Genomic DNA, 23,849 nt, shown 5'->3' with positions numbered 1-23,849 from the left:
ATTTGATGTAACTGCACAGAAAGTTCTCAGTTGGTGGCTTTATGTTCATTGCTGTTATTTTTACGATTTTTTTTTTTTTTTTTTTGCCCTGTGCCGACAACTTTATGAAATGAAAGCACAACAATGCGCATTGTGCCACGCCCCAAAGCTCGGGCATAGGCTTGAATGGATCGCACTGCAATGGGCTGAGCTATGCAGACAAAGCGCCGACAGCGACACGACGTCTGCAACAATTCTGGATGATATCAACAAGAAGAAGAAGAAAGCGTAAACGAATAACAACAACAAACATCAACACAGTGCAAAAACTTCACTAGAACTGGCTATGAATCAGACGCCTAAGAAAGGCCAAGCAAGCATGCGCTAATTTTAATATTCACGACTTGGAGATACTATGCTTTATTGTATCGTAAATCTATTTATAAAAAGTCTAAACTCATATACCGTGACGAATTTGTTTGAACTTACGAACCTTTGATCTGAAATACGATAAAAATGAAAAATCTGGCACATTATATATGGAGTTATACCCTATATACTTAAGAGTTTCTGAACCCTTCATGTTTTAGAGTGTACCAGTAACTAACATAACCAGGCTTTGCTTGCATAATTAACTTTTATTAATATATCACAATATCTATTGACCTTGATACTCAATATCAACAGTTAAACTACCTTGTGTCTTCCAGTTTACAGGGTAGATGAAAACACAGCAGTTACAAGCTGCCATAAATTGCAGTGGAATTCAGTTTAACGGTTTTGTTTGTTACATTTGGACGTTTGCGCAATTGACGTAATTGCCAGAGTGAAATCCAGAGCCAGAGTCAGAGTCAGAGCCACAGCCAAAGTCAGTCCCGGACCAGACGCTCTGCACGAGTGTGTGTTTGGGCAGGGATGTTTGCTTGTGACTCCAACGCCGTCTGTCTTGTCGCCATTCAAGCTCAAGAGCAGCGTCGACAGCTGACTCTTAGTCGCAGACCCAGACCCAGACCCGTTTTCTCTCTCGGCCTTTTCATATTTTGCATTTTCATTTGCATTTTGCGGTCGCGCATTTTCCACTTTTCTATGTCGCTGGTCGAGGTACTTTTCATAATTTGCACTACGCTCGATATTTTTTTCATGATACACTGCATTTTGTGAATAGAGAACCCCTCCAATCCCTGGATTATATAGCTAAATCTTTAACAAGCTGCGCATAATTTAAAACTCTTCTAAAATTGAAGAAACATTTCAGGAATTGACATAAGTTCTCGGTACTTTGAAATGCTGGAGGCCAATTTGTGGCGACCCGAGTCAATTAAATTTTCATTACCCAATAAAGCTCGAGCTATGCCCGCAGCATTAAAATTTAACCACACAGCAGATCCTTCGTAGGCCGCCTTTTAGGACACGGCTGCAATTTAATTGAATTGACGAAACCAAAAAAGCTGTTAAAAAGGGTGTTACTCCCAGCGAAAGTATCTGATTAGAAGATACCCTGTAGGAAATACAAGAGAAATTTTCGACTACACAAACTGAGTTTACTAATAATTTATGTATATTACATAAGGTAAAAAGGTATATCATTATTACATATAGATCACAATTCCAGTACGGCGGTAACGCTGCTCATATGAGCATTTTGGATTTCGAAGGGGCCTAATGAGCAAACCCTATACAAGGACATAAATATTTGTGTTTATCTCTGTATGTATATGCCTGAAGCTAACACATTTATAATATTATTAGCGTGTTGTGGGTTTGAGGGGCCGACGAGTCCTTTAATGCTACAAATGCACGCAAGCAAGGACACAAGGCCTGAGTCATTCAATCGAGATGAGGAGTGTAAATGGCACAAGTCATAAACTCAAATAGGTTGTCGTTGCTGTTGTTGTTGTCTGCTGGCCCAGGGTCAAGAGCTGTTGTAGGCAACCCGCTGGGTTTTCCTGGTTGCCTAGAAAAATGAAAAACACTTTAAAAAACGAGTGGCCTCTCAGCGCTAACAACTTCATTCGAATTCTCGCAGCGTGTGTGCATATTACATGTTTGTATATATTTATGATACGTTTGTGTGCGTGTGCTAATGAGCGGCACTTGGGTCCACACTTAACCCATGTTGCCCGAAAACCGAAAACCGCGCAAAATAGGCGTGACAAATGCACAGGTAGCGCAGCCAAGTGTGAGGTATACATTTTATGAGCACTTGACTACTCTATAAACTGAGCGCTTATCACTCTTGACATGCTTTGCCCAAACCTCATCCCCATCTTCCCGCCCCTTCAAAGCTTTCGCCTTCGCTTCCACATTTGCTAGCGCAGGTCTAAATGCAATTTAACAAATAAAGCCGCAATTTTCACAGGGCTTTAATGGCGTAATTTCATACCTGATAGCTTTAAGCTGATCTGACAGAAGCTCCACAAGAAGCGCGTCTCCAGACATAGATAGATACATAAATAACGCAAAGAAATGGCAAAATGAAAGCTCTGACCTCCCTGCTTAACCCCCCATCGTTGTTGGCAGACAAAGTTTTCGCTTGTAAAAATTTTACACAGGGAACAGAGCTGCTCTGAAGCCAAGTGCCTGCGCTTACTTCTTTTTTTTTTCGCACTGTCTGTCTGACCTATGAAGTGGGTATTATTGTTGCGACGTGAACTATGCAACGCTCTGATTCGTTCCATAGTCTACATTGTGGAAAAATAATAGCAGTCAGTCTCTAAATCAGATTGATTTATTGTGAACTAGGCTTGAAACTGAGGTATATATGTATACATATATGATAATATGATGATGAATTTGAAATATACATGTAATAATTTGTATAAATGTAGATATATCTATATATAAGGATAAAACAGCTAAAATATTTGTGCCCACAAACAGCACTTTTAGAATTAGAAATAAAAAGATTTTAAAATACACAACCGATAAACTTAGGCATTAAGCTGGAAGTACTTATCAGGCGATATGCTGAGAGCTTTATTATATAGAAATATCATCACTCAATTTAGTGAATCAAGTCGTAGAACGAGTGACTCAGTGGCATTCACTCATCTATTTTGACTAAGCGCCCATGTGTATTTGTGTGTGTAGGTAAAGATAAAGTACATTCATGTGTGTGTGTGTGTGTGCAAATAATACTTAAATAAAAGCACAAATATTTCATTTTCTTTGTGCCTGGATACACACGGCGAGACCAGAAAAACTTTATATCTTTGACAACTTTTTTTTGTGCCCCTACAACTCTAGTTGTCAAAATTGCTTTGACGTTTTATTAGTTTTGGCCGGGCTACAGCTCTTCAGCTCTTCATCATCCTCTTCAGCACCACCCCTCCGCTCTTGCTTACAGCACCATGCTCGCAACGAGGTAAAGAAAAGTCCGACAGAAGATAGGAAAGAAATGTATATAGCATCAGCTGGTGCTTCAAATATTGAAGGATGCTCCAAGCACTGCAAAGTGAGGCCCAGCCGTACTTCTCTGCAGACGGCGCTAAAAATAACAAAAACAACGCAACTCCAGCGTTGACCAAAGCGTAATGAATACCGACTCTGAATACATTCATATTTGAAAATAGTTTGTGGCGTGTCAAAAAGCCACTGACCGCATTAAATTTTCTTCGGCAAACGTTTTGGAACAGTTCCAGGCAGCTGCTGCTGAGAGCGAGATGATGACGGTGTCCAGTGCTACAGGCATAGCCCAAGAGATTTACGTGTTCTACTAATTTACCTATACACTTTTGAGTGGGTCTATTTCAATAGTGAAATGTGAAATGCATATAAGCATTGTAGTCTAAAGTAATTCTATAGTTTGCTTAAGTAAAGACAAAGTTTTATATATCATTAGATATCTACCAAGTTAATCATAATCTTGAGCAGTAAATCATTGATTTGTGTTTGTTCATAAAGTGTATTCAAATTGCGGTGCCTTATATTGCATCATCTCTGTGGCCAATGGTGCAGTCGTCTGCAACGCTCAATGAGATTTGTGCGGCTATTTTTGTGGCCGCTGCAGACGGGGCAACAACTTGACAAAATTGTACAAAACGCGCCCATTCGCTGTGGAGTTTTTCAATATTTTTTCCATCGTTTTTCAGCGCTTTTCTCAGCGCTTTATTTTAGGCTTTTCAATTTTTCGATGGTTTTCGAGTTTGTTATTTGTTATTTTTAGCACCGCGCCCAGTGAGAGGTAGAGAGAGAGAGCTGAGAGACTGCTCCACATGTCGGACGTGCTTATGGAGCATACGTAATAATTAATTCAATGCAATAAACCGACAATTTGGTCAGCTGGCCGACCGACCGAACGAAATGGGTCAACAATTGTGAGTGACCCGACGGGGGCGAGCTGTCTTCCTGCCTTTTGTGCTGATGTTGGCGCTGCTGCTGGCGATGATGATGATATAGATGACGATCATTATGATGTAAAGCGCGCCCGTTGCCCTTTATTTGATTGGGCCGTAAATTGGTGTAGAAACTTATCGATTCGTTGCTTTTACCCGTGGCTCACAAATTACCAACGTTTGCAGCTCATATTTGGCCAACTAAGGCACTGGTTCGCCCCCTTCAGCCACACCCACTTAAGTCGGCTAAATAACTTACTAAAGCCAAACGACGTCCAGCTTACGTTTAGCCACCCGCTGCCCCACTTGCTCCTCCACAGCATTGTTTTGCTTTGTAATTTAACTGATTATGAGATTGTTGACTTGAACGCCGTCGCCGCTGCCGCTGCCGCTTTCAACGCCAAATGGGGAAGTGACGCAGTCGCAGCGAGAGCCACAGCCGGTGTCGATGTCGGTACTTTGTGCTTAGTGCTTGGTCTGCTGCTATATATAAAGCACTTTAACGCGTCTTCATTGTGTCTTCTCATACCCCGCACTCAAATAGATGGCCTGGTGTCCATTGTTTTTGATCATGATTGTCTTGTGCGACTTTAATAATGCAGTGTGCATCATTCATATTTCACTTTTAGGCAATATCAATAACTAGACATCATAAACGATGCGGCGCAAGCAGAATTCTGTAATGCTTACTGAGCTTTGGCTAAAGAACTTGTGGAAAACGATGTTAGACTCCGTTAGATTAGAAATCCTAGATGAATTTCCGTTTATACTGCTTCTTCAGTAATGCAGTTATCATAGTAAATTCAACTAGTCTAACATTTAAGAGATATCTCTAAGCCGAGCAGTGCCCGAGTGCAGTTTTGGCTGGTTGTCGCGTCTTGTCTTGTTATTGTGCTTTATTTACATTCTGCTTTAGCGCTGCTCTTCGTCATGGTCAATGGCCGACGCATGGGGTATTATAGTAGGCAGAGCAGGCAGCACTCAACATAATGATGATTATAATGTTGTTGATCATCATCAGCACGACTATGCTGGGGCTATGATATAATCTTCAGTCGTCCGACGTCAGCGACTTTCTTGCATTTGAGCATTTCATCAGCTTTGCGGCTGCTGCAGATGCTTCTCTCCTGGCTGCAACTGTATTGGTTTGCAGCCCCACGCACACAGACACGCGCACGCCTATACTTACGCATGGGATGAGCGCTTTGCAGCTGCCAACTGCAGCTAAATTAAAAACGCACCACGAGATGTGAAATGGCAGCAGTTTAACTAACGGCCCCTCGAACGGGCGCGGCATCAGCATTTCCAGTTTCGTGTTTGTCTCCGTCGAGCGAGCTGAATGTAAACGACAGCAACAGCAAGGGAAGATAAGCAACAGGAGGCAGCAGGAGGCTGTTTTAGGGTGTAGCCCGAGCAGGTCCTTTCAAACAGCGCGCTGTAATTTACATAACACTCACTTACGCTTAGTGGCTGACCCAAATTTTGCAGGCACTGTAGGCAATGCAGTCAAAGGGAAAAATATGAGAGGAAGCTGGGTAAACGAGGCCCAGGTGTAATTAACTCGGCGATAGCTAAGAGATACTGAGAGGTAGAGAGGCCAGCCACAAAGGTCAGGGATTTTGTTGTTGTCAGACAGCAGGCAGCTCTGAGCACGCGGTGAAAGCGAAAATATTGTAATGGATTTCTTTTACGCTTTATTTTCCACTTGAAAGGCAGCTGTCTTTGAAACAGGTTGTTTAGGCTTTACTCATTACAGACCACATTGATAATGTAAACCAACTGAGTGGAACTGAATGCATATGTAATGTGTATACCCGGCGTGGAAAAGGCATGATGTAATTGCAGTTGGAGGTTCGAGTTGCAGTACTAAGAGCTAACTGAAATATCGATTTTGAAACAACAAAACGTTTAGCACCATATTTACTCAATTAGCAAATCTTTACCCTTAACGTTAATTTGTTAGATTTTGAATAGAGTTAAAAGCCTTTAAACATGATGATTTACATAATACATATCTTTAGCTTGCCTAAATTCCAGATAAACATTCGTCGTGCTTCATAAAAATAAATATTTGTATGTATATATACATTATGTGACATCTGTTGGTGCTTTTAATGTTTATCCATGAGATTTGGAATGACAAGTGTTTATATTTATCATTTCTGACAACGGAGAAAAAACACATTAGGCCGAAATATATAGAAATTGTGTAACTTTCGGCTCGGAACAAATACTTATTGGCGACTTGTAACAAATGAAATAGTTTATCTACAGCAATTTGATAGCAAACATGCATCATTAAACGTCCAAACGAAGGATTGTGCACCTGTTCGTGATAGTTTTCATATATTTGTTGCAAGTGTAAGCGATGCCACATGCAACCCGCAAACAACTATCATTAATTTCCTCCAGTTGCAATCGCAACCGGCAAACATTTATCATCGATGCCAGCGCCAACGCAATTTACGCAATGGAAAGTATTTTATGTGTGGGTGGCAGCCAAACAGTTTGACCCAGCCAGCGACTAGGGTTGCCAGCTAGCTGTTAGCTTCATTGGGTTTGCTCTCAATTACTATGGCTGCATTTTGGGGTCGCCTTGGGGCGTGGGAGGCGGCTGATTAATGAATGCTATTGCATAACAACATCAACAGAAACTGCAACTGCAACAACCACTGACGACACGATAAATGCATATTAAAAACTTAAATTGCCATAGAATAAAGAGAAGGACTGTTTCTATGCCATGTCCTGGCTGGGAAGCGAGAGTGCTGTTGTGGCCGACAGCGTCCGCCTGTAAAAGTTTTTGGAGTGTTGCGAAAAACTTGCCATCTGCTCTGTCGAGATGCCATTTGGGCAAGCCTGTCAGCATTTTGTCGATTGGCATTGTAATGGCTTTTCCGGGACCGTGGGCAGACCAGTTAGCTAGCTGTCCGACAGGCACTTTGCAGGCAGGCAGGCAGGCAACTGGCAGCAGCTATTTGGAGCCTGTGACCCACATAAGTCTGGGCACTTCATTGTGGTCCATTTCCAACTCCTGGCAGCTATTTTAATTGCTTTGTTTTATTGCCGCAATGAAGTGCAGCCAACAAACCTTCCGGCCTTCTGTTCCCTAAATTAAAGTCAAATGAATTATAAATTGAAACTAGAGAAATGCATTTGGAATGAGCACAGTTGAAAGGCTTTTAAATTTTATAATAAGCATTTCGGTTGGCTTGCCCCCACTTTGATTACCGTAAACACGGAAATCGCGCAAACACGAGTCCGCATTTAGCGCCATGCAAATTCTAAAATAAACACAAACCCAATTTGTTGACTTTGCTTATTTGCCAGCGCCTTTTTGTGTCAGCTCTAAGGCAATATGTACTTATATGTCTGGGCATTTCTGTATGCCTTATAAAGGCGATAAATACGATGCTTTATACCTCATTGCATTCCGTTTGAATATGCGGAGAATAATTCAACTGAATAGCATTTGCCAATCTAAAGCAATTTACTCTATATCCGGTGATATACGGCTAACTGGCATTGTATTTCAGTATTCCTAAGCATTTTGTGGTTAGAATAATAAAAACATTGAATTCACGCAGAATTATGCACGTTAGAGGAGGGATAAATGCAGATAGCAGAAAAAGGGCGATATCAAATGAATATTACGAAAGATGCCGATAAGATAATGAAAATTATAAAGTAATAAATATGTGGACTACAAAAAGATGATATATTTGTCACATATTTCGACACACTGACTTAAGACTTAGCACAGTATCTCCACTTTCAGCGCTGCGTACAGGGTATAGCTACAACTAACAATTACGGTAATAAATGTTGCTTTAATTTATAAGATTTGAACGCAACTGTTAATTAGCGCTAAAGCGTGCGCCCAATGCGCCCCAATAAGGCGGTCACAACGACGATGACGCCGTCGGCGACAATCCAAATGGAACCTAGTAATAATAAGAGCGATTTTTGTCGGCACAGCGCAATTTCAATACCCTCTCGCTAGCAACTGATTTTATATAACTTTTTCTTTTGCATTCTATATTTATATCATATCTAATCTTGCTGTTGTCTTGCTTGGTCAAGGCGAAACATATTTAATTGTTAACTTTGCTACATTGATGAAGCGGCCAAGCTCTTTTAATGCTATACGTCACACATTATGTGACACAGCTATCATAGCCGAAACAAAGGGCATCAAGAGCCAAATGAAGCGTAAACAAAAAAGCAACGATAACAACGCAACGCAACAACGAGGACGGCAAACAAACCCAAAGTTGCATGAATGAAATGCTCTGTGGGTGTGTGTGTGCGTGGATGTCATGAAGTGCCACGCCCAATTCCAAGCTGACCGACGGCGCCACTCAAATGTTTGCCGGAGCTTTATGAGCAGAGCCATGTGCACAGATGCCGGATAGCCAGTTGTTGTTGTTGTTGTTGTCGTTGCTATTGTTGGTGTTGCTAAGCATACGGAGACGACACTTTGGCTAATTGCTTGCGGCAACAGCACTTGTCCCGGTCCGGCGAAAAGCGATTAACTGCATATTAGATAGCCCTCTGAGAAGTGTGGCAAATCCGAAAAGTGAGTGAATCGCGTTATATAATAATAATCTTTCAAATGCATAAGTGAATCATCGTTGAACGTGATAAAGTGCTGACTCCACTCACAATTATTCATCACTTCTTACCTTCTTTCAGTGCGTCGTCATTCACTCAATTGTCTTTCTCAGCAGCCACTTCAGTTGTGATATTTCCCTTTCAGCATTTATTCCTTTCACATTTACTTATCGGTCTTCGCACTCCCTTTTGGGTATTTGCTTCCGTTCTTCCATACAAACTTGGCAGCTGATGATAATTACGTTCGGTTCGCCGCATTTTAGCCAATTGACAAGATTTTTGATTTGACATTTTCGCCAGCACCTGTGCTAGCCACAGTGGGCAGCAATTAAATGCAGCGACCACCTATTTTGGTTGGACAGCCAAATTTGCAAATTTGCAGCGCCAATCGAGCGCCATTAAATTTGACAGAGTGCATAAAATGGCATTTGTGGTGTCTATGGTCATGTTTGCCTGGTACAACAAGCTACATATATAACGTGTATGAATACGTATATATATATATGCGTATATACTTGTGTGTGTGTGTACGCCGGTTGTGCTAATGCTGTTTGCCAACGCATTAACAAGGGTCGCCAGTCGGCATTTGCGTTACGCATACGCCACGTGCGTCGCGCTCTACGTGTTTGTGCGTCTTTATGCTGGTGCTTGTGCGTGTGTGCGGTGTGTATATTGCTCGTATGTTTGTATCGACGTTTTGCCAATTATCTTGCAGTCTCAAGCGCACTAAGTGTCAGCATAAATAATTGAGTGACCAAAGTGCTGGCTGACGAGTGTCGAGACTCGAGAGCCGAGAACCTACTGCAGTCTGTCAATCAAGACACAAACACACACACACACACTTGAATAACAATATATATATATATATATTTAGGTCGGTCTTTGTGGCGCATGCAAATCTTATCGAGTTGACATAGTTGCAGCCGTGCCGGAAATTGTTTAGTTACTTGTAATATTAAACGCCAAACAAGTTTAAACACAAAACTGCATGTCCGTTTATATGCCTGTCAAAAAAAAAAAAAAAACATACCTGTTGGCCAAATTATTGCCTGCTGATTAATGGAGCATTACTGGCATTGAAACCAGTTAGCCAAGAGTTCTCAATGAATCAAAATTCTGACACACCACGGGGCGTATGCGTAATAATAAATATAATAAATTATTACTTAGCATGGATATAGAACGTGCCACAGACGCACACACACACATATACACACACAGAACAGCTGCAAACATGCAGTGATAAAGACTTGTTATTGATAAGGTTCGCTTGTAATAAGTTCACTGGCTGAATGTAGGCAAGCCCAACTAGCTATCAATGGCCCTCGACACAGCAACAGTAGTCGTGTCGAGGAACGCTTAGATAGTGACAAACATTGCTATGCAATTCAATTAGTTTAAGCCTATGAATATTTCAATTTAAATAAATGAAAAACATTGTTTGTTATTTATAATTGATGTAGATAGTTTGAAACGAGTTCAGTTTGAAAAAAACGAATTTGCTAAAATTTGTTGTATTAGGGGCTTATTCGTGTGTAATATACAGTTGTGTTTGGACTTTATAACTGTAAATATAATAACTTTATGACTGTGACTCATTAGCTACACTTACTCCCACAAATCTCTCTCCAGTCGACAATGCATCATGCAACTAAGAGCAAATAATTCCCAGCTGTGTAATAATGTTGTAAGCTTATTACTTTACACTCATACATTAACACCCACACACACACACACACACAGTCACACACATAAATTAAATTACAGTTACCGCAAAACGGTCGAACATAATTGCGTACTAATTGAGTTTTCATTTATACAATATATGTTACGTTCATTTGATTTTCGCACAGCAAACAAAAAGTAAATGCAACTTTTTGCGCAATTCATCGAATGCTTTAATAAAATTAAATGAAAAGCTTTTCGAGTCAATTAGCCAAATTGAAAATTTGCATTCAGCACACAAAGAAAAAGCGCCAGCAGCGGAGCCACGAGCAAAAAGTGTATGTATACACCACAAATGCAAACACACGGGGCCAAATGAAACTTGCAGCGCTGCAAGCCGCAAAAAGCATTTAACCCACATTGCTGTAAGGCAAAAAACTTCGTTAGAAAAGCTCTGGATTTGTTGTTCGCTTTGGCTCTACTTTGACTTTGGCTTTGCTTTTGCCTCGTGTGTAGGCTTAACCGGTGGCCTAACAAGCGCCGCACGAATGCAGCTCAGTGGAAAACGAGCCAAGAAGACAGCTGCTGCTTAAATTGCATTTTAATTTGCTGTACGCTCGCATTAATTAGCAAGAGCCGTCCACAAACATTCCCGTCTCAGCTAAGCGCACCCCACGGGCCATCACAAATAGCAAAAAAAAAAAAAAAAAAAAAAAAAAAAAAAAAAAGAGAGAAACGAATATATATGTATGTAAAATGAAAACATTTACAGGGCGACCGGTTTGTCCAATGTGTATCAAGTGACCAATTGGTGAGATGCCGGCACTGGTGGCCAAATGTGTGGCATTTGCATGGCTCCCGCGGCTGTCATTTGTTTTGAAATATATGAGCGGCGTTCTTTGTCGGATCTGAAACCCTACAAAGTCGAAAACAGTGGCCGAAAATTAACGAGAAATGCTTGAAATTATTATCGAAATTGTATCACATGTTGGCTGTGGCTTGTAGATTTGAATGACTCGCTCAAGGATACCCTATAGTTGGATATAGTTGACTCAATTATTTACAAGACCGAAGCTTATACAGATAAATATATATTGCAAATTACTCATAACGGTTTTCGTTAAATTGACCCACTGTGCAGCGACCGTAGTTTTTCTGTTTTAACTTTTTATACTCTGTGTGAAATGTGTATCAAGTGTCGGACATGACCATGCCCATGCTCCATGCCCATGCCAATGCCCATACCGATGCCCATGCCCAAGCATATGGCGCATTTGCGGCACTGTCACCACTGACACAATTTAAATTTGCAACACTTTCAAGTCGCGTGCCCCGCACCTTCGGCTGGCTGGCTGGCTTTCGAGCGAGCACTGCATCCAAATGCAACACGTGCGTGGGCCACATAAATTGCCGTCAAAATATGCGCGACAATAAATTAAATAAAATACAATATAACACAACATATGACAGTCATTGCCCGCGCCCGCTGCCCACTGCGCCCTAACCCGATCCGCGTCCAATTGGTTCCTTGGCCTGATGCGGATAATTTGCACAGCAAGCTGAGCCTTTTGACAATGTAGCGCTGACATCATGGATGGCCGGATGGATGGATGAATGAGGGCGTGGCCGCATTTACATATTAATGGAGGTCGCGTAATTTATGCACGTTATTGTTATTGCTGCGTGGACTCTGGTTGTTGTAGTGGTTGTTACCTTATGCCATCCAAGGTCATTTACGTGCTCATATTAATCATTTGCGTGGAAAAGCACTAACCTAGTGGATACTCTCTACTCAATTCGAGTGACTGATCAAGAGAACAAAAATAATTCCTTGACTTCTTTAAACTCACTTTGTGTTTAATCAATTATAACTTGTATATGTATTTAGATAACGTAGTAGATAATTTTAATATATTCAAAGCGTATAGCTCTCATTTGAGTGTATAAAACACTTTTTCCATCTACTTAATATGCACCTGGGCAGCCAGCATGCATAAACTGTGCTGACTGTTAATCGATATTGACTATATTAGGCGCACGCAACACTCTATATCGTAGTAGATCTCTAGCTCACCACAGCCGGCACTTGTCCGCCTGGTACATGGCCTGGCCGGCAGCACAGTTGAAAGCGTTGGCAAATTGCTCGTGATGCGGCCAATTGCGATTGACTCGCTCATTATGCAGGCCGTGCTCCGCATCCTGCGTGATGCTCATGCCCGTAATTTCTTGCATGTTGGCGCACAAGAATTGCACCGAGTTGATAAAGAAGAGCTGCTGCTGTGTGTAATTGCCCACGGGTGGGCGGTCAGTGGGTGGCACACCATCAAAGTAGGATGCAAATGCCAGGCGTAAGCCCACAATGTCCGACATGCTCTCGGAGAGCAGCAGCTGCTGCTGGGCATTGTGCTCGGTATAGCAGCTGGTGAAGTTGGCAAAATGCTGTAGCACCGCCAGCCCGGTTTGATTGTAGTTGCCTCGGCCATCGTACACAATGTGAAATAAGTCAAATGCATGCTGCAGCTCGTGCGCCAAAATGAAGCCCAGTTGGGCGTGCTGCAACAAGTCGGAGAGGCGAGCATCGTACAGCGGCAGTTGCAAGTAGCCGTGTGGCAGCAGCACGGCATTTTGAAAGATTTTCACTGGGGACGAGCTGCGTGCCACGACTGCGTCCTGCTGATAGTATTCATGGGCCGGCCACATGCCTGGCTGGTTGGTCAGCAGCTGTTGGTCGAGCCGTTGATAAAACCGTAGCAACTGCAACTTGTTGCCATAGAAATCATTGTGTTGTAGCTGCAAGTCCTTGTAGTATGTCATCAACTGGGACATTGTTAGGCCTTGTGGAATATTGCCTATTTTGAGGCGCAGACTGTGCAGCTCCTCCTGCACATAGGACAGCTCCAATGCATCTAATTGCAAATAGTTCTCGTTGATCAGCCGTTCAAACTCCTTGGTTAGCTTTAGCTGCAGTTTCTGCAGCGCCGCATCAGTTGTCGCACGTCGTTCACTATAGTAGTGCAGCTCGTACAGGTAGTTCATGGCCAGTGGCATGTGACCGCGCAGCTGCAGCACACAGGCCGTGGAGCGCGTTTCATTCGAGCCGGTTGGCGGCAACTCCTCGTTGAATGCATAGAGCAGCTTGAACATGAGATAATAACAGATTGTCTCGTTGGAGCTCTCTGCGAGTATCAGCTGCAGCTGCTCCAGATAGCTGGCATTGAGCGCTGTTACCTGCAACAGCTGCACTGAATCCGCCACATCTGCATCCAGTAGTTCTGCCAAATAGTGACGCCAATTAATTTGGGGCAGCCGTTGCTGTAGCTCTGCGAATGTCCACTCGGTCAGGCTGTCCGTCGATTGTTCAGCTTCCTGGAGCGTAATGTTGCCTAGACGCCACTCCAGCTGCATTAACTTGGCGGTCAGATTCTTGGCCAGTGGCTCATCCAGTCCAAAGGCTACGTACAAATCTTCTACCTCCTGTTCACCCAACGGGTCCGCATCGGCTGGTTGCGGCGCCAACAGCAACACATAATGCGATCCATTTTCGCGTCGCACATTTACATCCTGTTTGATAAAGACGCCATTTAGGCCATAGATACGCAGCTTGGCCAGCGTGGCCAGCCAATCGAATCGGGTTTCGTTGCGCCACTGTTCGCTGTGATTGCTTCGAAAAATGGGCCACTCCAGACCCAATTGAGGCTCCAGCAAGTGCAGCAGCTCATTTAGTGCCGGCTGCTCCAAGTCACGACAGGCCACATAGTACGCCCATAGCAGCTCATAGATGCCGCCTTGCTGGCTGTGCCTTTCTAAAGCGTTCAGTAGTTGTGTGTTGTATTTGTAATCCATGTAGCCAGGCATATCCAAATAGCTTTGAGTGTTTTCGTAGTTTGCACTCCAATTACCACAGGCGTAGCCATAGAAATCCTCGCAAGGCTCAACGCTGGCATTCACATTGCGCAGCACTTGTGCCAGAAACCTCGAGTCAAACTCCATCAACTCCAAGGGGGATATGGGCAGCAGCCATGTGCCAGATATGCCTAGCATCAATGGCAGCAGGAAATTCAATAAACGGCGACACTCCATAGCGACAGTTGCATGTCAACTGCTCTTCAAACCGTTGAGGCAGCTACGGCGTGGCGTCTCAACCATTGCGTTTATCGCTCGGTTTTGCGCAACAGGCGATATTTCATTATCGCCTTCAATGCTTGGCTGGCAGCAGCTTGGTTTTCATTTCACTGGCATGGATGAAGAGCTCTCCAGATATACACAGCTGAATATTGCTTGTTGCTCTATGCTTGCTGCTCTCTCCCTCTCTTTCTTTGTTTTGATTTTTCATCCTGTTGGCAATTAGTGCAAGTGGCTGCCAATGATTAGAAAGCTCTTCTTAACGCGGTTATGGCCCAGTCAGCTAGCTGGCTTTCCAGAGCAACTCTTCTCGGCTTAATCCAATCAATGTCAAAGACTGTGGAGTTGAGTGACGTTTGGTTCCGTTTCGGTTGCCATTGCTGATTTAATTTGAGCTTCACAAAACTCAACTTTGGCAGCTTCGTTCGTTGGCTGTCGTCAAGTTGAAATTCATGTTCTATCAAAGGACAAATTTACACAAAATGGTGGTGCTCAATAATACCCTGTAACAAATTAAATGGGTTTATTAAGTTTAAGTGCAAATTCATATTTCGTAAAAATAATAGACTTAATAGACTTAACTTGTTCATGTTTTTGAATACAGAGTATCAATCGAGTCGACTACTTCAGTTTGCGCAACTCAAGTTGAACATATCAATTTTCCATTACAGATTAAGGATGCCAAAATGGATTGTGTGAATTATTGAAAATTTACCCTTTAGGAATATATTGAGCTGGCAGCGTGCTAATAGGGTAAGCTTTAGTCGAGTAGAAGACATTGTTGTTGTTGTTGCGGTTGTTGTTGTTGTTGCTGTTGTTGCATTTGATGATTATAGCCTGTGGCGTGTGATGCTCTTAAGCGTCGTTGCTCACACCCACACAAACACCTGATGCGGGTGATGGCGTGCCATTAGCATCATCCATCACGAAAGCTATCGTGGCTCTGATTAGCGCATCGCGATAAATGGCAAACATAAAATGCTCCATCGATGATCATCAATGAAATTTTCATTTTCATTTAGCTAAGTGGGTCACATCGATTTTCGACTATTTGATAAATGAATGAAAAAGTCTTTTAAATGCCAAAGAGTCGAAATGAAATATTCGCAGGCACTTATCCATTTTCCGGCAACTGAAGCTAATGTAAATGTCAGCCCTGCTCAATTAAATAAATAAATAGATTCACTTATGAAATATAAAAGACACTAAAGAAAATTGAATTCTGATTTCATTGAGATTTAAACCCACTCAAAATGTGTTAAAGATTTTTGAGTTAGCTATTCAATTGTTATTGGCTAAATTTTAATTATGCATTGTGTTCAAATGCATTTGGCCAACAGCCAACAGAACTAAATCAAATGCAGCCGCAAATCAGATTTCTGTGCACTGAATTAAACACAAATTGCACAAAACCAAAAATAGAAACTGTGAAATGCAATTAAGTTTAGATAATAGACAGCTTTTAGCAAGTAGATTAACAATGAGCCGATTGTTAATATTGCTCTTGGTGTTTTTAAAGCGGTTTAAAAGAATTTTGTAACAACGATAACTTAAAGTAATTTGCTTAAATGCACATGTTTTATATATATTTATATGAATATAAATATTTATATACTATAATATTTTCTGTATACAAACAATACAAACAAATTCTAATATTGGTATAGCAAACCCCACAACTCATCTGTTCTGCATTAATTTCTCTTTCAGCTATGCGTATATTTCTAGAAGCATTCTCACTGCTAACTCATTCATTCGTCTAGATGAAAATGAAATAGTCTCTCGTCTATTAGGTAGGTGCGGTGTCAATTATGCAAAGTAAAGAACAGTTTACTTCAGTTTACTACTTATTTAAATTTCTCAAAATAGACTAAAGATATTGTTTACACAGATATTGTTTACACAAGCATGTCTGTTGACTCTATTATTTACTTTGATACAACATTTATAAAAGCCATTCAAACATGTGATTCACCACGAGAATATGGCTTTTGACAAACAAATATAATTTATATAAATAACAAAAATGGATTCGAAATGAAATCGATTATCTGAATCAACTGCAATTGTTTAGTCACATCGAAGTTAATAAATACTCGACAGATGAACCCATATATAGCTCGGATTTTTCTTCTCAATTACCACTTATCATTTCACATAGACAAATGCCACTTATGCCGGATGTGAAGTGTGTCTATCTGATGGGCAGCTGACAAATCAGTCATATATATTGACTAGTTAAAGGGTTATCAGTCACTGTCATATGCTATGTCAACTAATCAATAGCTCTTTGCCGGCGATGTATGTAGATTTCATTGCAGCCATCTATATAAAAAGTAGCCCTGCACTTGACTCTGATGCCAGAGCACCTGTGCAATTTACTTAATGTCAACTTAAATCCGGTTTCATTGCGAAATTGCACCGGGGCCAAGGTAAATCTGGTCGACGGACGTCGGGCAACGGAATTGTTGCAATTTAGCGACAATAAGCTGACCCAAAGCTTACGCACGCCCCATCACGCCCATTTTGTTTGCAGTTTGTCATTTTGCCTTCTGTTTGCCCTGGAACGTGTCACAGGTAGAGCTAAAGCCAACCTGCGCTTGGGGTAGCAAAGGCAAACAAAGCTGTGGCTAAATCAATGCCAAAATGGGTAACATTCGTAGCTGCACACTTCGCAGCGTATGCTGCAGACCAGTGGAGGAGGAGCAGGAGGGGACGGAGGTGCAGCCACCGTAAATGTAATCAGCTTCAGCATTAATTAAGCCCGAGGCGAAGAAGGTAGACAGACTGAGTCATGCGAACGTGCGCAGGCATTTTCCAGGACGTAACTCGAGTGACCGGCTAAAGCCTGAAACGAGAAGGCAGTGACATGCATTACATTATTTGTAGTTCCTCGCTTCCAGAATGAAAGCTTTAAGTAATGCTCTTTTATATACGAGTCGGCTCCAACGAAAGTTGTCAATTCAATTAGATTGCGAGCGCTAGAAAGAAACGAAAGCAAAATGCCAAGCTGAGTGTCCTTTCGACAGCTGAATGCCATACAGACGATATGCGCTGAATTAAACATTGTGCCCAAGCTCCTTACAATGTCCTCAGTGTGCTCATCAATAAATAAAGCCATGGACGACGAGCTGTTAAATGTCAGGCCAATGCCAAGCTATCTTGGGTACGTTGGAGCCATCTCCGTTGTATGCCTTCTGTCAGTTTGTTAATTTGATTAAATGTAACTCGGCAAACAGATAAAAACAACTCATATATTTACTACCAAATTACATACATCGTTTTCATATGCCGCGCGACATGTCACAGACATTTACACGGCGAGAGTGGATCAAGCGTTATTCAAATTCAATGAATTTCATATTATTTTCAGTTTGAATTTCTCTTTTTCCATAAAAGTTGCAAATAAGTAATAGTAGTGAAAGGATGCCCAAGAGTCTTTATAAAATGTAATGCGAAAAGTCCAGGAATTTACGGCTCTTTGCTGGCTCTTGCTTGTTATAGTTAATTGGAGAATTTGTGAACCGCATCTCGCGCACATTTATTGAAAGACAAACAAGACAGGCTGAAAATATGCCAAGCCCCATTGAGGAAACGGAAATGCCAAAAGGTCCATGAAGTGCGTGTTTCTGCACATGTCACAACGAAATAAAGTCACGCGGGTGGTGCTGGCGGTGCGAGTGTCTGGTGGTGCACTGCGTGTGCTGGAGCGAGGAACCTTGTTTGTCAAAACGATGTCAATATGCAGACAACAACAACAACAACAACAAAGCGACAGCGAGCACGAGCCAGTTGACAACAGTGGAAGAGCAAGGGACAAAGAAAGAGACAACAACTGAGTATGACAAGGGGAGAAAGAGGCGCACAAAAGGAAAGAAAAAGACAAGACACAATATCGTGCGTGCGACCATTTTGACATAGATAAAACCCAGGTCGGGTCGAGAGCGGCTACCGAAGACAATGCAACTACATGAAAACAACTTTGTAGACTCCGTCGACACAATGCTCGACTGACAAATACCCAATTTCTAAAGAGCAATGCATATAAGCTTAAGATCTTAACTTATAGCTTACGTTTACTGTTCAAAATTAGGTAGGCCTCTATTGAGTATCGGACTGCTCGTCTGGCTTAGCATCGAAATTTACATAATACCCACAATATAAGGTATAAAATATTCAATTTATCTAGCTGTCAGACAGCAGGGCCTGCCTCAAATATTCTATGACTAAAAATGCATAGTTAAAATGAATGCGTCCCCAAAGAGATCTATATTTCTATTAGACAGATTATATATTGTTGTCATGCTCCTGATAAGCGTTAGTTTTTGCATGGTAAATTGTTTTCGTAGTTGTTTTGTTGCTGCCAAAATTGCCATTTTATCAAATACCTATTGGTAGAACGACTGCTAACTGAATATAACTCAAATAAACTTTGTGCAACAGAAACATTGCTAAATCGTGCTGGTAGATGAGACAAGGTAGATGCTATTAGGGCCTCTTCAATGGCAGGGTATTTAACTGCAGTTGAACTAATTCCAGTGCATTCACTGCTTGAATAACAATGGGGCGTTTGCAGTTTATCTTTCAGCACTCAACTTTACAAATGTGCAGAGTAAATAAAAGAATATGCGAAAAGTTTCCCCATTGCAGAGCAATGTTGATGAGCTTTTAAGGACGGAGGCAACAGGAATTTGCTCGCATACAAATGCTATGCACTTTTTTGGGTGTGTCCTTTGGCAGCCAGCTGAAAGGATGACAAACAGGACATTGTTGCTGTCGGACGAATGCCGCTCAATGATTTATGAATATCTGCTCACATTTCAGGCGGTCATGAAACATTAAGGTTTAATTAAGCGTTCGTCAAATGCCCCTGGGGACGACTGGGCGCATCCTGAAAAGCTCCTGACATCCTGTTTTGTTTCGCCCTGCGGCTCGTACGTTGCAACATCGCATTGCATCGTATTGTCCCTGTTTGGATGAGCCCGCATTGAATTCACTTCCGCTGCAGCCACAGCAACCGCCGCAAACCAAACGCTAAACACAATGCCAGCTCTGGTCACGTAGCAGCCAAGGACAACAAACGAAGGGGCAGCTCACAAATGTGGGCGTACTGGCAGCCGCATAAGCACACTAAACAGCCGCATCCGGCACCACCGCACCACATCCGTATAGTATTTCAAAAATTAAGCGCATTTAATACTCGAGCCACATTCGTTTTGATTACGTCTCGGGAACTATTTTCTTTTTATATATACATAAATATATATACATACATATATAAAACTAACTGTGCCTGCCGCTGCAGCAGCAACTAGAAAATCAATGCGAAACTTTTCCTCTTTGTCCTTTGGCTGTTGCTGCTGCTCCTGCTGCTCCTTTGCCTCCTGCTCATGCTGCTATTTTTGCTGCTCTCTCTCTCTCTCACTGTTGATGTTGCTCTAAGCTAAAATTTTCAACAATTTTTTGCCTGCCCAGCGATTTTCGATATCCTGTGCTCATGAAGGGCTTTATTATATTGTTACAGTTGATTTCATATTTCTTTAATATGATTTTTCTAAACCATTAAAAAGCATATAATTGTATGTACTATATTATTAAATGTGTATCCAGGGTATCATACGTGTGTATACAAAACTTTTTACATATAGAATTTGCTGATATACCTGCCCCTGAAAGGATACAAGGAAAATATGGTAGATATTCAATTGAAGCGAAAATGCAAGCCCTTAATCGGCTTTGTTAGGTGAAAGCAACTCGTGCGAACTAGAAAAATATAATTTTAGAAATATCACTTTTTACAGGCTATCGACAAACTAGCTAGCCTGATTGTAAGGAATACATGTCGAAATAGCAAATGGGATTAAGTTAATAAATTGAGCTTAAATAGACTAAGAGCGCTGAAACTGATGTTGAAATGTGCAAATATTTTTGTGAATATTAGAATGAGTGGATAGATGCATTTAGTGTAATTCCTTCTCCTTTAGTTTGTAATCCCTTTGCTATAGAGCATTTGAAAGTCCGCATCTGCTGCGCATAGATATTTTATCTGCTACCTGTATGTGGAATTGGCTGTGCTAGTAAACCATTTGTAGCAATATTTGATTCGATATTTGCTCGCACAATCGCTGTGCTGATTGAGCGCCAGGATGCTGCCTGCAGCAACAGCAGTCATACCTAGCACAGCATAGACAGACATTGATTGCACACCCACGCTTCCATATCAGCTGTATTGTGTAACAACATGCCTCGTATTTGCAATGCATGGAATATTTTATTTTATTTTTATTTTAAGGCAAGCAGCAACAGCGAATTAAACTCAAAATATATGAATACGTTCAGCAGGAATAATGATTAAGTTGAATGTAAATGCAAATGACTAGAGCGTATCCTGTCAGACGTCCTTAAAGTGTTGACGCGCACGCAGAGAGGGCTGATTAATAAATATTTTATACAGTATGCAGATTACAGTTGTAGCTGCAACATATCAATTATGAGCGGTGCAAACTGCAGCTGGCAAACGTCAAAAGTTTGTTTCACTGCTAAGTTTTCCGTATATATTCATATCATTTCTTTTTTTTTTCGCTTAATATTAATGCGACACGCAGCAAGGAGCTGGAAAATTTACAAATTCCCACGCTCACGCTGGCCAAGTTCAGGCAGCTGCTGTCAGTTTGGGATACAGATACAATTGCAAAGTCAGATGTAGATACAGTTGTTGTCATATGCCATGTGCTCCGCTTGCGAGGCGTGCAATGATTATTATTTATTTATTCATTTGAGTGTGCGCTTGGTGTGTTTACATTCCTGGCATACTTACATATATTCGGCATCAGAAATACTTCTTTTGCTTTTATTTATTTTACGCAATTAATTAAAATTGTTTCGTCTTTGTTTGAAGCACTTCACTTGTTTACGTTTCATTTTGGCAGCCCATCGATGATATTTTTACAACGTGCGCATATAATTCACAGAATATTTTTCTGATTTCGACAGCCAAAATAATAATACATTTTTAAAAATTGTAATGACCTTTGAATTTATTTATGTGCAACTAGAACGAAAATATTTAGCAAAAAATTATTCATAAACTCCAAAAGTCTTTACTTCCTTACAAATACGTATACATATATCTGCACGTTTTTGCTGTCAGGTATACATTTTATATTCAGCCTGAAAAGCAAAGTTTTATGACTAAGTTCGTAAAAGCCCCTGCAAGTGATTGAAAGGTGAAAAGCGTTTCAACGTTTACCTCCATTAGCTTATTCAAATAAGATGCGTTTTTAGATGCCTGTCGTATGTTTAATTAACTAAATTGCACAAGCGATCCAATTAAACTTTTAAAAAGGATAAAAAAAAAGTGATGAAACTTTGCCAAAGTCGACTTTAGAATTCCAATGCTTTTTCAGCGCACACGTACGTTCTCAGGCTACAGCTACCAGGATATAATTTACTGTGCTTTACATAATAATTTAAGATAAATGCAATCTGAGTAAATAAATGTATGTATTTTTAAGCTTTTGCCGACTGTTGAAAGAAAGAACAATGAAAACTATTGGATTACCATTTGAAATATGGAAGTGGCATCAAATTCGATTTATAAATGAGAAACTGCTATGATTGCAGGATAGTTTTATGCAAATTGAAAGCGCAGTGAATGAGAGCAAAGTTGATTGTTTCTGATTGCTGGTACTCACAGCAGCGTGAATGTTAGTTCAGCTTGGCTGGGTTATCCATACTTTTTATGGGTTGCCCGTAAAAAAGGAGTGCCTTGGAAAAGAAGAAAATTTATTTTAAATTTATAGACACTTTTCACAGTCGAGAGCAAGTAAGGCTACTTATATTTCATACTTATAAATTGATTTATTTATACAAATGTTAAATAAATATCGTGCTGCTTCAACTCTGCTTCATAGTATAAATCAACTGTTTAAGAAATCATTCAAATACATATATGTGTGGGTCACTTTTTCTGCCCCTGGGTGCAAACGACACGCATCGGTAATTAACTTAAGCTAACTGTAACTTGAGAATCGCTCTCCATGCAACTCACCGTAAAAATTGTGGGATGGATTTGTGGTTGCTGCCGACACGGACAGAAGCTCGGCTAACCGACCTTTCATTTGGGTTTGACGAATGGCCGACAGGACATTTGTATGTCGGGATGTATGTATGTGTGAGTGTCGTATCGTGTCACTTGGTTAATCAAAAGATTTTACGTCTGACTTAGTTACATTATGGTAATTTATCAAACGTCGACGTTATTGTGCTTGCCACACTTTGTGGCAACTTTTCTGCTGGCAACGTCACCAGACACTTCAAGCCGTAAATCATTTTGTGTTCTCATCGATTTTTACGACTAGCACACTGAGGTCTCTGGCAGCCTTAGCGCTTCAGCCATTTTGTTCAGCAAACGTGCTGAATTTGCTCCATTTTCCAACTGCAACTTGCACAACAAGCACCCAGCGCATCATTAGTTACATTACTCGACCCCAAGCAACCCATTCCAAGCAGCCCCAAGACACAACATAGCCAGGCAGTGCTCGAAACGCAACGACTAAATTGAAGTTTAAAATAAAAACTTTGCAGCATAAAGAGTGTTATTTGCGCAGCATTCAGCACGAGGATCCCAAAGCAGCGCAGCCAGCGAGAAACCACCCAAAGCCGCCCACGCACATTGCACATAAACGGGCCCAGATAAAAAGCGAGAACAAAAGGCTGTGGCCAGAGACAAGCTCTACAAAATATAATGAGAAGATTGTGCATACGAGGGTCGACTCAAGAATTCACAGCTTCACAGAAATCATTTCGAAAGCTCTAGTTCTAGCGTATTAATAACTTTAAATTAATATTGGACAACTTAAGGAGAATTATCCATTGTGGATTTAAAGAATATGTTTCAAACTCACTCTACACTCTTTCGCTTTGCATACTTACTCTATATGGGTATACTTTGGTATCAGCCCTCTGATGTATTTTTACGGTAATGTGTGTGAATGTGTGAAGAGTGCCAAAGGGTTGACAGTGTCCGCAAAATCAGGTCAATTGTTAGCGGGATGCTATAAAAAGTGAAGCCATCATAAAAACGAACAGCAACAAGGTGCGATGTAAAGCCAACGAGGAAGATTCTAAGGGACA

General features: G+C 41.2%; 2 protein-coding genes across 5 annotated transcripts in view; one reads left to right on the top strand and one right to left on the bottom strand.

Moving 5' to 3' along the window:
• LOC6575043 (ankyrin repeat domain-containing protein 50) overlaps positions 1 to 23,849 on the top strand; it is a 33,606-nt gene that overhangs the window by 1,328 nt on the left and 8,429 nt on the right. For 3 of the 4 annotated variants that reach the window (XM_032730346.2, XM_044007904.1, XM_032730171.2), the window contains exon 2: positions 16,425 to 16,507. The exons of the other annotated variant lie outside the window; for it this stretch is intronic. The gene's annotated coding sequence lies outside the window, so the exon portion shown is untranslated. The remainder of the gene's footprint in view (positions 1 to 16,424; positions 16,508 to 23,849) is intronic. 4 annotated transcript variants of the gene reach the window in all.
• LOC6575044 (phosphate-regulating neutral endopeptidase PHEX) lies at positions 11,947 to 23,832 on the bottom strand. The gene is made up of 2 exons (XM_002001028.4): positions 23,649 to 23,832; positions 11,947 to 15,217 (listed from the first exon to the last, which is right to left on the bottom strand). The coding sequence occupies exon 2, from the start codon at positions 14,670 to 14,672 to the stop codon at positions 12,663 to 12,665; it is 2,010 nt and encodes a 669-aa protein (XP_002001064.1). The 5' UTR covers positions 14,673 to 15,217; positions 23,649 to 23,832; the 3' UTR covers positions 11,947 to 12,662.

Source organism: Drosophila mojavensis, unplaced genomic scaffold, assembly GCF_018153725.1.
Source record: "Drosophila mojavensis isolate 15081-1352.22 unplaced genomic scaffold, ASM1815372v1 contig_231, whole genome shotgun sequence".
Classification (NCBI taxonomy): domain Eukaryota; kingdom Metazoa; phylum Arthropoda; class Insecta; order Diptera; family Drosophilidae; genus Drosophila; species Drosophila mojavensis.
The sequence above is the reverse complement of the archived record's forward strand: the minus strand, read 5'-3'. Positions and strand labels throughout refer to the sequence as shown.